This window comes from Lagenorhynchus albirostris, chromosome 7 (assembly GCF_949774975.1).
Source record: "Lagenorhynchus albirostris chromosome 7, mLagAlb1.1, whole genome shotgun sequence".
Lineage (NCBI taxonomy): Eukaryota > Metazoa > Chordata > Mammalia > Artiodactyla > Delphinidae > Lagenorhynchus > Lagenorhynchus albirostris.
In genome coordinates, this window is record NC_083101.1 from 42,434,772 (window position 1) to 42,451,091 (window position 16,320).

The 16,320-nt window shown below is 36.2% G+C and overlaps 1 protein-coding gene across 1 annotated transcript in view; it reads left to right on the forward strand.

Moving 5' to 3' along the window:
• Positions 1 to 16,320, forward strand: part of GNAQ (G protein subunit alpha q) — a 292,088-nt gene that overhangs the window by 218,654 nt on the left and 57,114 nt on the right. Inside the window, exons 4-5 of the mRNA XM_060154953.1 lie at positions 1,670 to 1,798; positions 4,483 to 4,612. Coding sequence (XP_060010936.1) covers positions 1,670 to 1,798; positions 4,483 to 4,612 — 259 coding nt within the window. The remainder of the gene's footprint in view (positions 1 to 1,669; positions 1,799 to 4,482; positions 4,613 to 16,320) is intronic.

The window sequence follows — 16,320 nt, forward strand, 5'->3', positions numbered from 1 at the left end:
TTCAATACTCAGTTTCAAATTTAACAGTATCATTGATATGGAAACCCCACTAGTAAGAAGGATATTTAAATAATGCTAAAAGTAAATCTCAGCAAATAAAAAAAAAAGTAAATCTCATCCATTCAGCAAATAATCGTTAAGTACTATTTGCCAGGCACTCTTTTAGGTACTAAGGCAGGAATAGCAGGGCGAGACAGTCTTTATCCTGGGTAAGTCATGTCACCTGAGTGTTTGTGCTCTTGCTGAGTTACGCTCCACACCAGACATTCCCTGTTACATGTCTCAGAACTCACTGTCTCTTGTTTGTGGGCATATAGGGGTTGAAGATCTAATCTCTTCCAAGTCTATAATGGTTCTACCTTTTCTTATTCACACTTTAGTTACTTTCTGTATATACTTTGCAGTTGTGTGTTTTGAAATCATATCTGTGCTGCATCCCTTCCAGGGATGGAGGAAACATAGTGACTCTTTGAAATCATGAGGATGCCATGCAGAACAGTCATTTTTACCTGTTTGTCATCAGTTATATCAAATTATGTCATTCTTAAAGTTGTAAATTATTTTTGCAATTTGAGAGGATGGAAAGTGAATGGAATATAACACTTTTGAAATGATAAAATTATACTGATGGAGAACGTATGTGTGGTTGCCAGGGGTTAGGATTGGGATGGGTAGCACACAGAAGTTTCTTTTTGCTAACAGAACAATTCTGTATCCTGACTGCAGTGGTGATTGCACGAATCTCTACATGTAATAAAATTTCATAGACGTATACACCCCCAAAAATGTGTGTGTGTGTGTGTGTGTGTGTGTGTGTGTGTGTGTAAAAATTGGTGAAATCCAAGTAAGGTCTGTAGTTTAGTTAATAGTATTGATCAGTGTCAAATTCCTGGTTTTGATAATATTCTATGATCACATAAGATGTTATTATTGGGGGAAATTAGGTGAAGGGCACAGGGGAACTCTCTGTAATATTTTTGCAGCTTCTTGTGAGTCTATAATTATTTCACAATAAAAAGCTTTTTTTTAATGGAAAAGTGTCATATAAGCAGATAAATGTAAAGTTTAGGTGTGATGAGTCTATACACTGGGAATATCTGGCCTTCGATATTGTTGCCTCAGTAACTAGAAATCTCGTGGCTTCACATTAATTGTGAATGACTTAGGCTTTGGACAGAGTTTAGGACATGGTATACTGCTGTCTTATAAGGGAAAAGGCTCTGATGTTCTGTAAAAAGGCAAAACAATTCATCCTGACCTTATGTGTAGCTCGTTATCTGTTTGTTTATACAAATAACATTTGTATAAATAATTCAAAAACTATTTGCTTGAAACTCTTGCTTACCCACCAGACCTGCTAAACAAGTAGAGGGTAGGAGACTCATTTAATTCTTTTCTTCTCCCCCTTTACGTTCTGTCAGGGTTCTATTTGACAGTAAGAGAAGAAAAGAGAAATACTGTGAACCAGGTCATCCATAGATGGACAGCCTTGCTCTGACTAACAGAAGGTTGACTGTATCTTTCGCTTCCCAAGCTACTCTACCACTTTCTGATACTTTTCTTCCTTCTCTCCACTTCTGTCTTAGAATTCATTGTTGTCCTTCCTTTTCCATCAGCAGGTCTGGTGTGATGGTGTCACTGACGTTCTCATGTGTCTTCCTTCCTCCAGCTATCTTAATGACTTGGACCGCGTTGCCGACCCTGCCTACCTGCCTACGCAACAAGATGTGCTCAGAGTTCGAGTCCCCACCACAGGGATCATCGAGTACCCCTTTGACTTACAAAGTGTCATTTTCAGGTAGTACCTGAGTCCATAAAATCCACTTGCCAGCTCTTCTGCCTTGAGCACATTTTGTGAACTCTGTGAATATTGAAACCATGTGTAGACTTTAAAACAGTATCACCTTTATAACAATTATTATCATTGGAGACACAAATGAAATAATGTGTCCCTGAAAGAGGAAGCAGAGGAAAGGTGTATGGGCAGGTTTCTTATTTCAGAAAATAAGATAAATAAGATAAATCACTGAGAAATCAGTGAATAGTTTGCTGATGGTTAAAAGTTACTCGAACATTGGTCCAGACTAAAACTGGTTGGGAATCATTTTACCTATGAGGTCAATGTTTGTACATTGTACAAACTGTATTTTTACATATAAAACATGTACATGTAAAAACTGTATTTTTACATTTGTATAAAGATATAAATTATAACCCTATTAATAGCAGAAATTACAGGTTGTCAGAAGCTTTCATGTTGATTCCTCCAGGTCCTCTGGTACCAAGGTAGAATTTTTCAGTAGCAATAAGAATGCGGGCTGTTTTGTACTCCTAAAATGAGTTGCCTGAAAAATTTTAAAATACATGTTTTGGAAATGGATTGATTAACCTAGTCTAAATTTACATAGAAAAATAGAATGAAAGTTTATTACTTTCTCCCTTACTGCTGCCATTCTTTCTGGGTAATACTTCAGCTGAAGTGGTCTAATTTTTTTTAAGATGAGAAAAAATAAACAAGACTGATGTACTTTCATTTAATCTCTTATTACACAGTCACTCAGACCTACTTTTAGTTAGAATACAAACCACATGGTACATGGAGAAATGAGGCCATATGAATATGTCTTTGGGTGCAGAGAGTTGAGTTCCTTGGGAGAGCCATCCATTTAAGACAACTACGTACAGTACAGGGTTGTGAAGTGGAAATGAATGTAACTCCTGTGATGTAACTCTGCCATGTGACCCTGATGGGCAGGCCCGCCATCATTCCCTGCAAAGCACTGTGTGTTTCATTCTGATCAATCTCCGCACCTGTGGTTACATCTGGCTGCCTTACGCTACTCTAATGGACATAGCCATAAAGAGGGTGACACTTTGGAAATAATTTCTGAGCCTCGTTTTTTTCATCATTAAAATGGTTACATTAGATGATCACCAAGGCTCCCAATGCTGGTAGCTCCAGCATTCTGGATTAAGTTTTGAGTTCATTGTGTTTAGAGATCTTTAACTTGAGACACCAAATTTCCTTCTGCTTATAACCATGTTAGAATATTTTCAGAAAACATAGAGCATTCCATGGAGATTTTCATCTCCTTTTTGCTTTATGATTACTGAAATCTGAAACCAGGTTACTGTTACATCTTGGGATTTTCCCTACATTTTGGGCACTAGCTTTTAAAGGACATTCTTTGGCACTTCAGTAAAAGTAATGACTTAGGAGAATAATTTCTTGCTACCATCAAAAACATCTTATAGGGTTTAGCATGACAGGATTTCATGGAATGAGGATTTTATATAAATGAGCATATTATTGACTTGACATCAGAGAAGAGCTAGCATTTTAATATTTCTAAAGACCTAAGAATTCTAGTTTTGATGTCTGTAGTTCATAGGTCTCCCTGGATCCATTGTTTTGCCCCTCAGATATGTTTCATAGGAAACTTTTCAAAGCAGTCACTGGAAGATTCTTGATTTCTTAGTTTAGGTTTGATCCTTAGAGGCAGGAAAATACCAGGAACAACTGCAGTTTTCAACAAACACTTAAAGAGCCCTACTCTCAAACTTTTATACCTAAAACTCTCATTTTCTGAAAATATTTTATCTTGTAAACATTGTGCACATTTTAGTCAAGTTATGGATTCAGCAATTTGAAGAAACTTGGATTCATTACCAAGTTCTGCTAGATATTTTCTGTATACACTAGCACTCAAATTAATTGATGCCAGTGTTGATTCCTGAGCACAGAATTGATGTGTAACAACAAGTCCTCGGTATAGTTCAAATGGTGGCCTCTTATAGCATCTTGATGTTTTTATACATACCACTTCTAGCAGTTTAGCAAGTTGACTTGTGCATAAGGCTGATTGCACCGTGTTACCCAATGTGATTGGACTGTCCCAAATTATAGTCAATACTGGAAAGAAAAAACAGCCCCAAAAGCTTACCTTCCTGATGAAGATCAGTGAGGTTTTGTTTGCAGTTAGTTGAAGCATTACACAGCCATGTTGAAATACATAGCATCTTACATCTTTTAAATGCATTTGTAGTCATTCCTAGTAGCTTCCTTGAGAAATACATGAGGATCTTCATTCTCATTTTATAGGAAAAGAAACTGAAGTCAGTATTTGCCATTAGAGCTGAACACAAATAAAACGCGTTTTGTTTCTGACTCTTCTGTGCTTGATTAAATAAAACAGACTTTTTCCTTGGCTTGGCACAGGTTTTCTTTTTTTTTTTTTTTACAAAATTATAATTTTTATGTATATCAGGTAACTTTCTAATTACTGCAATGAGTTATTACCCAGAATGTCTTGACTTTGATTGTTAGGTAACAGAAAATTAGTAGATGTTCAATAAGTGTTAATTGGATTGGTTTTGATGACCATTCTCTTTAGAGAGTAGGGTTCCTAAGTTTGTAAGTAAAGCTATATTTATATTGATATTTTTTATGTGCTATTAATATGAATATTATTAACCTTGCAGAATGGTCGATGTAGGGGGCCAAAGGTCAGAGAGAAGAAAATGGATACACTGCTTTGAAAATGTCACCTCTATCATGTTTCTAGTAGCGCTTAGTGAATACGATCAAGTTCTCGTCGAGTCAGACAATGAGGTGAGTGCTCTGTGGACGGATAAATGATAGGGTATGGGGTAAACTGACTTCATTGCTTTCTTAACTACTGCTTTGGAAATTTTTTTAAATAACCCTGTGGTACCACATGGTGTACTCAGAACAGGAAGATGTTTGAGCAGGTCTGTGTGTTCAGGTCTAATTGGACCCTATGTGATACTTTTAACACTACGCGGAGGCTCTGAAAATGAAAATAACAAGGAAATCCCTAGGCTAATTGTCGCATTATTTTATAACCTTCTTCCTACAGGATGGAGTTGGGAGTGTTGGAGTGAGTCAGCCTGTTTTGTTCTGTTTTCATTTTGTTTAAATTGTTGTTCGTATGAGGGGTGGGTCCCAAAGAGTACTCAAAACCTCTCTTGGCGAATGTGAATGACTTTGCAGCTGGGCTCTAAATCAGTCTGTTCTGGAGCCAAGAAGTGTCCTAGTGATGTGGCCTTTCTGCTCTTACAGAATTCCATAGGCTACTGCATAACTTTGTCTCTACTAAGCACTGGGTGATTGACAAAGCATCCTTGATATGCCTGTCTGGAGAACTGATTCAGTGTTGTCATCTCCTCCCTATTGCGTGAAATTCTAACAAGTATAAATATGGATTTTTAGGACGATAAAGGCTCCGTGGTGAGTCAGAGTTGATTGTGGAGGATAATTAAGGGGCACAGAAAACCATGACTTTGATCTGGAGTTCGGTGTGTATTCGGAGAATGGAGAAGACACCATTGTTATACTGTTAGAGGCAGAGTTTGCAGACTGACATGCCAATAGTAGATATTAAATTTCCTCCTAATAGGGTAGAAAATAAAGAGAAGGAAGTGAGTACCCCCAATAGCTGATTAAAATAAGATCTGGAATGTTAAAATGTACTTCTAATTTTGTACAGTTGTTTTGGTACATAAGAATTCTGGCTTCTTTGGTCCTTTTAAATACTTTATTTTTCTGCAGGTATTAATATCTCTTAAAATACATATCAAGTCCTACATAGCATTTTTTTTTGTACGTAGGGTTGATGAAGAGTTATGAACCAATATCCCATATAGAGCTGAGTTACCTATTCATGCATTTCAAATGTTTCCTGGGTTACAAGTATATGGGCTTTTGAACCAATCAAAGAAGTTCTTTTTGTTGTTGTTCATGTATATCTTGCTATTTAAGGGACTTCTTTTTAACAATGAGGTTTATCAGCCATTTGCCCTCTGTAGCCGTAATGCAAAGTGCCTGAAAAGCATGCTAAGATATATGAGAATCAGTTATCACACTTTGAGTTAAGCAGTTACCATCAGAATTTGAGCTATGACATCTCTATACGTATTTTTATTTTTATATCTGTTAGTTGTTCCATAATCTTTGGGTATAGTATTTTAAACATACTACATATCTTGGAAGCATATGACCAACATTTTTTATTTCTTTGAATGTTGAATCAAGACAAAAAATATTTTGAGCACTCATCTACTATGTGCTGGATACCAGGGTATCTAAAGAGATACAGAAATGGAAAAAAAAAAATCAACATTGTCGTAAAGGACCTCATAAAAGAGGGATGCTTTTGTCAAAATAGAGAGTCCGAGAGAAGGAAGGCCTTAGTTATAAAGGTCATCATTTCTTTTCTTTAGTTTGCTGTCCAGTGAAATAAAATTTAAGACATTTTCAACTGCACAGAAGATGTAAGACGCATGCATAATTTTATTTCTTATGTCACTGTTTACATTATAGCTAGAGGAAAACAAGTGTTTATCAATACACATTTTATGTGAGATAAATGCATTCTATTTATAAAGAAATATATTTTGTGATTTAATGCTAATCAGTTTACCACTTTAAAATTTGCAACTCATCAGCTAATTCTAGCACATAAAGCCAGTTAAAGTTTCCACAGAATGAAAGTTTCCACAGTAACTCGCCATTCAATGTATAAGCAGTACACACATCTAAAAATACATCAGTTTCTTTGATTCCTGTGGTGATGCCTTATGCTACAAATTAAAACAATAACTCTATTATTGTTCATTAGGACTCTCTAACCACTTGTGAATATTTTTAAAGCCTACCTTGTAATTTTATGGTGTTCTTTTCAGATATCAGGCAGATATCACTCAAGCCTAATGGTAGTATTGGAGATGATCTTAAACATAATAAGAAAAAAATACTGCTCATTAATTTCTTCATCCATGTTAGCCATAGTCATCACTGTTGGTAATTAGGAAACACTGTCAAAAGTATTTTTTAATGTCAGGATGTAGTCCATTATTCTTTTTTCTTTTCCTGTTATAGTAATATATGAAAATGTCATTGCCTCTCTACTTTCTTAAATCATTAAAAAAAACTCAGAACTATAGAATTCTACTTTCCCCACATTTTCAGGATTTGGTGAGACACAGCTGGAATAGACTCCTAAAACATTTTGTTCTTGGTTTTGAAATCTGATGTTCATAACTTTAATCCAAAGCAGACTTTGTTGTACTTCCCTTGATATATATTCGTGAGAAAAACCTGGAAATGGATACTGACAATCTCCCTTTTATCTTGGGGAACTGTGGAAAATACATTGCAGACCACAAGCAAAAGCAGCTAAGGGAAGTATTTTATTTTAGATTATTGCTTTGGCTTTTATTATGTATTAATCCTGAAAATTTTTATGTAGATGTGCTTTTGTCTGTCTAGATTCTCAGCCTCCCAAGAGTTTGGGGAATGAATTTCTTTCTTTCTTTTTTTTCCTCCAAAGAAGGAAATATGTTATCAGATAGTGGGTGAGCATAATCAGGGTTGTAGAGCTGTGTTGATTTACATATTCCTTCAGTGCTGTCTTGGTTTCCCTTTGATAGCACACCAGAACGGAGCCAGTTACTCTGCTGTAATTCTTTCACGCGTACATTATTTCAGTACCCCTGAGAGCCGGAGCACACAATAAGGCATTAACATAACATGTTTCAGCTCATCAGTGTGTATCCAGATTCTGTCTTTTTTAGTCCTTGTTTTTTGTGGTTCTCTGTTACATGAGTATCTGAGCACTAATACAAACTTGTTTCTCATATATTGACTCAGGGACTGTCTTACAGACCAAGCTTTTTATAGAATCCCAAAGACTTAGGCCCCTTTTCTCCGATGCTTCCTTTTTGAATGTATGCTTCTAACTTACCTTAATTCTTTTGAAATGGTCACAACCAATTAGGTGTTAGTTTTATTAAAATATCGAGATAGTTCCCTGTACCCCAGGTCCTCCTTTGAACCAGGATGGATTCCCATAAACATTTATCCTTCAAATCTGATTCTTGGAGTTGCTCAATTGATTTAAAAAAGAATAGTAAAAGGAGAGAGTAGACATTTATAATACCTTAGCGCTTTATGCCTATTCAAAACTTGCTTAAACCATTACTTATTTGAATCTCACCAGCTGACCTCCCGTGAAGTGAGAAGATCAGGTTTGCTGAGGATACAAGAATGGAGAGATTAAGGCCCATGGCCCAGGTCACTCAGGGCCCCCATTCCTCCCCTTCTAGACCAGCTTTCTTTCCCCTGCTTCACAGTGTCTTCCAGAAGATAGGGATAAACTGAGAGGAAAAGCAAGAGGAACTGTTAAAGGTGGCCAAGAACATAGAGGTAGAATGAAAATCCTGACCCTGCAGGAGTTCAACCCCTCTTCTCCACCTCTAACCTCTTGTTATACTCACATGAGACCAGCCAGAGATCCTTTACCAGCAATTAAACTAGTTTAAAACAAATAATCTAAAATATGCATTTCCTTCAGATATTTCGCCTCTACTAAGTTTTAAAATGAAGCCATTTTGAAGTTATTCAGCTGCAACCAGAGTCTGAACATTTTCTTTAAAAGTGTGAAACATGTACTTTGTTCTGCTCTAAAAACTTCAAGTGAAGTTTGGGAATTTTTTCTCCAGATAAAATTCAGCTCTAGGGGGAGGAAACTGACTAAAAATTGAGGAGAAGAAATTTGAACTCCAAAAGAGCGAGCTTAGGTTAAGATATCCGGTCTCAGTGGGATTGGTTCTAGCCCTCCTTTATCGACTCTTAATCAAATTATGAAATCAGAAACTGCACCTTGCCCCTCAGTCTTTAGTATACGACTCAGAGTCATGGCCTGATTAACAAGAATATTCCTGAAAGGCGCCCTACTTTTTTTATATTTAACCCCTTTCCCATTTCCTCATTCCTTTGTTCATTTTCAGCCACTGTTTCTTTTCTAAACTCCTTTCCACACCCTTTTCATTAGCTGGCATTTCTGTTTGCTCATTATTTTACTCCTCCTTAATTGCTTTGTTCTCAATGCTTGAAGGAAGCCAGAAGGAGGTATTCTGATCACCATTTATGAGTCTGAACCAGAGACCTGCACTTAGTGCTGGTAAGCGTGTGGGGAAGCAGACACACAGGGACACCTTTTGTGTGAATGTATATTGGAAATCTTTTAAAGACTATATGGAACCCATATTAGTGTAATCTATGCAATAGTTTTTTTTTTTGAAGATGAATTATATGAAAAAGATTGCAAAGTAGTATATTTGGTATAATCTGATTTCTGTAATCACAACAAATTACATATATACACTTATTATAGGGAAGGTTATTAGCACACCCACCCCCCCCAAAAAAAAAAAAAAAAGAAAACGGAAGATTTTCTACCAGGACCAAAGTGTAAAGCGTGATGGTCATTGTTGCTAGGTGATGGCATTACAAATACGTGAAATGATAATTTTTTTAAGTAAAATGAAGTAAGACTTCAGGCTGGAACTTTAGCTCTGCTGTTTACCAACTTTGTCCATTTTTCTTTTGAATTTTCCATCTTTTTTTTTTTTTACTGATTTGTGGGAGTTCCTTACACTCTTGGATGTAAACCTTTTGTCATGTGTACTGCAAACATCTTCTTCCACTTTGTAGCTTGCCATTTATTCTCTTAATGGTGCCTTTTGATCTATAGAAGTTTTAAATTTTAATATAATAGAAATCTATCAGATTTTTCCTTTATATTATATGCCTCCATGTGTGTGTGTGTGTACATAATCACATACACACAGTAGGATAAAATAAATCACCTGAAAAATCTGGATGAAAGGACAGTAAGGATTGGAGAGTGAGATGAAGAATTAAAATACAAATCAGGCAATCAGGTACCTTTCCTAGTGGTAGTCCATAGATTTAGTCAAGCGTCTCTTAGCACCCAATAAAAGGAAGTAACCATGGTCTGTTACAAGATTCACTATGTCTATATAAAAAGAAAAAGTTAGCTTCTCCTGGTACTGGGCCCTCCCAGTGACTATTCCCTCAACCTTGTACAGAGATGCTGCAGGAGGTAGTAAGTTATATCCATGATGGGAATCCCCTCCAGGAAGCCAAATATCAGAATCACGAGGCCTGTTTCTTAAGCTTCCTTCAGTGTAAGTTGGTGCCATGGTATCAAAGTCTGTGATGGGCCAGCAACATGGGGTCTAAACCCACAGCTTGATGTAAGAATAAAACTGAGAATAGCTAGGGAAGTGCACTTGGTTTACCTTTGTTTTTATTTCAGTGATACAGGAGACTATAAAATTATAGAGAACTTGAAATTTTTGACATATTTGCTTTGAATCTTTATTTTCACAGAAATAAAATGGTATAGATACAATCAAAGTCCTTGTGTAAACTTCCCTGATTCCTTTCTCTCTCTCCGCAGAAGAAGCCACTGGTCTCAAGTTAACATTTATCATTCCTAAGCATATTTTTTCATGTTTTTACTATATATATATGTGTTGATAAGGAATATGTAATATTGGATTTTAAATAGTATGCATGATTATAAATTTTATTATTGTAAAATGATTTTATTTTGCATTTTGTCCTTTTTTTTTAATTCAACATTGTTTTAGAGATTTTTTTCATGTTGCAGCACATGGCTCTAATTCATTTATTTAGATCACCGTCTCATTCCATTGTGTGACTATGCCCTACCATGTTTCATCTCAGCCAGCCAGGTTGTTTGTAATATGGATCACCTTTTCCTACCCTTGCCTGTTCTCTCCCTCACCCCAATCCCCAGTGGAGTTGTCTCTTTTTTCAGTCGATACATACGCAGTTTTCAGTAGTCTGGTTATTACTGTTTGCTGGTTATACATATAGAACTTATTAGTGTATGGTTTGTCTTTTCACTTTATCTTATAGAACAGTTTTCATCTTAATGTGGTCAGCTCACTCATTGCCTTTATTGGTTGTATTATTGTATTTTCTTCAGGAATTAATTTTATTCCATAGAATATGAAGATCCATCCCATATTTTCTATTAAAACTTACAAGGTTTTTGCTTTTCCTAGGTTTTTTATACACCTGTAATTGATCTCTGTGTGTGATAGGAAGTAAAGATTTAATATATTCTTGCCATATTTCTGTTCAGTTGATCCAATACCATGTATTGAATAATAAATCCGTCATCCATCTCCACTGCTGTTTTCTTACCTTTTTAATTATGAAAGATACATGAAAAGTACACAAATACAAAAAGCGTGCAGAGCATTGGTTTATCACAAAGCATCTGTGCGTCCAAAACCCCTGTCAAGAAATAGAACATTGTAAGACCACTGAAGCCCTGTTAGTGCCCCTCCCCCAGCAGGTAACCACAGTTCTGTAAGGTAATCACTTCTTTGCTTCTCTCTTTAGTTTTAATGCTTAACTATGCATTCCTGAACACTATGGTTTTTACTAGTGTTTAACTGTTACACAAAGGGAATCAAATAGTGTGTTTTTTGACCTTTAAAAGCAGTATGCTATTTATATAAACCTTGGTGTCTGGCTTCTTTTGCTCAGTGTTATGTTTGTGAGGTATATATATTTTACATAACTCATTCGTTTACATTGCCATATAGTATTCTGTTGCCTAAAAATACCACAATTTGTTTATCCATTTTACTAAGTATAGACTTTTCACGTATTTCCAGTATGGGAATATTACAAATAACATTTCCGTGACTATTCATGTAAAGGTCCCTCGATGTACCTGATTTTACATTTCTGTTGGCTATATACCTAGGAGTAGAATTGCGGGCATATAGGGAATACATATCTTCAACTTTAATAGATAAGGTGAAAGTATTTTCCAAAGGGAATGAACCAATTTACAGTCCTGCCAGCCATGTCAGAAAGTTCCTGTCACTTCCCATCTTTGCCAACCCTTGGTATTGTCAGTCTTTTTCATGTTAGCCCTTTTGGTGGCTAGAGAGCTGAGCTGCAGGTGCCTGTTTCCTTGGGCATACCCTCACTCCCAGTGCATAGCCTAGGACAAAGCAGTTGTGGTTCACTGGAGCCTCATCCCCTCAGGTCTCTCAGCTGCCATCTCCAGAATCAGCAAATACCTCCATGGGAAAGTGGCCCCAAAGCCTGGGCTCACTTCTCCAGACTTGTCCTTCCCCAAATTCTGACCTGGTATTTCTTCACTACTGTTTAGCACTCCAAGGACTTTAAGCAGATGTATTTTTTTATTTTGTTAGCTCATCTGGTAGTCCTTCTTCCCATCAATATTAATGACACTTGAGATGTGAGTCAAGTTTTATTACACACATGGGTCTTTTCTTTGGGCCCTCTATTTGACTGATGTATTTACTACTCCTGTAGCAATATAAAAGTTATCAGATCAACAGTTTAGATATCTAGAGTATCAAGTCTACCTACCTTGTTGCTCTTCAGAATTTTCTTGGCTATTCTTGGTTTTTTAGTCTTTCATTTGAATTTTAAGATCAGCCTATCAAATACCAAAACACAAGTTTGATTGAAATTTTAATAAATGTATAGGTAAATTTGAGGTTGGTTTCTCAACTTTACAGTATTGAATGTTACCATCCATGAATGTCACCATTTATTGTTTAGGACATTGCTTTTGTCATTGAAGTGGTCAATTTTTATAAATGTTCCACATGCACTTAAAATTGTGATTTCAAATTTTGGGGTGCAGGGTTCTAGCATTATGTCTATTAAAACCACCCCGTTTCCTCTTCCCCAAGGGTACTATTTTGACTTCTAACACCGTAGATTAATTTTGTGTATTTTGAACTTCATATAAAAGAAAGTAAATGAATTTTTTGTGTTACCTTCTTGTGTTCAGAATAAGTTTATTAGATAAATCCATGTTGTGTAGCTTCAGTTTTTCATTTTTATTACTTTATATTATTCAATTAAATGAATATACCACAATTCATTTTTCCATCCGATTTTTGATGGACATCTGAGTGGTTTTCTCTTTGGGACTCTTATGAATAATGCTGATATGAATATTCTTTTCATGTTTTTTGCCTTATATGTGCCTGATTTTCTCCTGACTAGAGTTCACAGGGAATGTATATGTTCAACTGTACTAGATACTGCCTATATTCATTTTCTAGGGCTGCTGTAACAGATCACCATAAATTTGGTGGGTTACGACCACAGACATTTATTGGCTCATAATTCTGGAGGTTAGAAGTCCAAGGTATCAGCAGGGCTGAAATCCTTCTGAAGGCTATAGCGGGGAGGATCCCTTCTTTTTCTCATCCAGCTTCTGGTGACTGTGGGCATTCCTTCTGGTTACATAGCTCCAGTCTCTGTCTTCACATGGCCTTCTTGTCTGTGTCTTTGTCTTCTCCGCTGTCTCTTAAAAGGACTCCTGTCATTGGATGTAGGGCCCAGTAGATAATCCAGAATGATCTCATCTAAAAATCCTTAACTTAATTACATCTGCAAAGACTTTTTCCAAATAAGGTTGCATTCACAGGTTCTAGGGGTTATGGCATGGACATACCTTTTGAGGGGGTCACCATTCAACCCACTACACTACCAGTTTGAACTTTGAAAACAGTTTACACTTCCACCAACAGTACATGTGTGTTCCTGTTGACCAGTATCCTTGCTAACAAAGATATGGTCAGCTTTTCAATTTTAATCATTATAATGGGTGTGTAGTAGCATCTCACTGTGGTGTCAATTTGCATTTCCCTGATTATAATGAGACTGAGTTCTTTATGTATTTCTTTACCATTGGGTGTCCTCTTTTTGAAGTGCCTATTTGATTCTATTGCCAGTTTTCTATTGATCTGACTTTTTGGAAAAACATTATTAACATAGAGTCCTTTTTTTTTTTTTTTAAAGAAATCAGTTTGTGTTTTTTTTGAATTTTTTATTTATTTTTGGATGCGTTGAGTCTTCGTTGCTGTGAGCGGGGGCTACTCTTCATTGCGGTGCTCCGGCTTCTCATTGCAGTGGCTTCTCTTGTTGTGGAGCACGGGCTCTAGGCGCACGGGCTTAGTAGCTGTGGCTCAGAGGCGCTAGAGCGCAGGCTCAGTAGTTGTGGAGCACGGGCTTAGTTGCCCCACGGCACGTGAGATCTTCCCGGACCAGGGCTTGAACCCGTGTCCCCTGCGTTGGCAGGTGGATTCTTAACCACTATGCCACCAGGGAAGTCCCCATAGAGTCCTTTTTATATTCTTGATTCAAGCTCTTTGTATGTTATCTATATTGCAAATAACTTCTGCTACTCTGTGACTTGCTTTTTACTGCCTTAAATGGTGCGTTTTGGTGTGGCTCAGTTTATTGGTCTTTTAAACTTTGTCCTTTACATGTCCTCCTTAAGGAATTTTTCCTCCCAATTGTAGTGCATAAGCATTTGTATTTTGGAAATGGACATTTTAACGTGACATTTGCTATAAATTTTTTGGTTTTGAATTGTTACTTGCGTAGTTCCACCTTTATTTTGTTTACTCTAAATGCATTTAAAAATTAAATGCTAATATTAACACCAGCATTTTAACATTATAAACATAAATAATTAACCACTAGCATGTGATTTTTCTTTGATACTGAAATCACTTGGAGAGCAACTACCCATTTATGTAATTTGGGAACGTTGGAAAATTTTTAAATATTTAAATTTAATTTAAATTAAACTTTTATTTTAAGGTATATATTTCTTTTAGATAAATAGAGTAAAAATATACCTGTAAAGTAAAAATTGCATACATTGGCAGAGTCATTTGATATATGATCTACAATCCTGTGTTATAAAAATATTTTGTATACAGAAATGAATCCCTGAAAAAAACGAAAAAAATGTCCTCTCACTTTTGGGGGTGAAAAAAATAAAGCCATCTGAAAAACAGTGTGTAGGGGTTTTTTTTCCCCTCACTGACTGAGGTGTTTTTTTGTTTGTCTGGTTTTTTTTGTTTTCATTTTATATCCCACTTTGGTTGTAAACTTGTCTATATTTTAAATTCCACACTTATATTTTGAGACTTCATTATTATGTACATTATAAGTTTGAAGTTTTTGCATATTCCTGTTGAATTATTCTTTTTGTCATCAAGATTTTTTTCTTACGTCAGAAATGTTCTTTGCTGAAATAAAGCAGTTATGCAAGAAGCAAACCAGAAGTGCTAGTGTCCTGCTTTTCAGTCTGGGTGAGTCCACAGACGAGGCTCAGTGTTTTCATAAGAGATGGGGACTGCGCAGTAGCAAGTCAGTTGGTAGCAGCAAACTGGGTGAGGGCAGCAGGGTGAGGGCAGCAGTGGACAGACTATACACACTTGCAGGAGACTTGCTGAACGGGTGACTCACTTGGGAAGGAAAGAGTATTTCAGAAGCGGAGTCCAGCCATACAGGAAGTAGAAAAGATTCAATTGAAAAATAGTAAAAGAGATTAAACAGCCTATTGAGATTTAATTCATAAAATATCGAATTCACCCTCTTAAAGTGTGCACATCAATGGATTTTAGTATATTCACTGAATTGGACAAAATCACTACTATCTAATTGGGTTTTTTTTTTTTGATTTGTTAGTTTTTTATTCTTTTTCAAATTCCTTTCACTTTTAGATTGTTACATAATATTGAGCAGAGTTCCCTGTGCTATACAGTAGGTCCTTGTTGGTTATCCATTTTAAATATAGCAGTGTGTACATGTCAGTTCCAAACTCCCTAACTATATATATATCTGGAGAAAAACATGGTTCAAAAGGATACATGCACACCAGTGTTCACTGCAGCACTGTTTACAATAGCCAAGACATGGAAGCAACCTAAATGTCCATCAACAAAGGAATGGATAAAGAAGATGTGGTACATATATACAATGGAATATTACTCAGCCATTAAAAAGAATGAAATAATGCCATTTGCAGCAACATGGATGGACCTAGAGATTGTCATACTGAGTGAAGTAAGTCAGAAGTATGATATCACTTATATGCGGAATCTAAAAAAAAAATAATACAAATGAACTTATTTACAAAACAGAAACAGACTCACAGACTTAGAGAACAAACTTATTGTTACCAGGGGGGAACGGTGGGGGGAAGGGATATTTAGGAAGTCTAATTGTTTTTTATATATAAAGAGACTTAATTTTTTTAGAGCAGTTTTAGGTTCACAGCAAAATTGAACGAAAAGTACAGCAATTTCCCCCATGCGTGTGTAGCTTCTCCCATTATCATCATCCTAACGAGGGGTTTGTTACATCTGGTACATTTGTTACAATCAGTGAACCTACATTGACACTTATCACTCAAAGTCCATAGTTTAAGGTTCACTTTTTCCGTTGTGTAGTGTATGGATTTTGAAAAATGTATAATGACATGTATTCACCATTGTGGTATCATGGGTTTTACGTTTTCCAAATGTCCTACGTTGGAATTATACAGAATGTAGACTTTTCATATTGGCTTCTTTCACTTATTAACATGCATTTAAGACTCC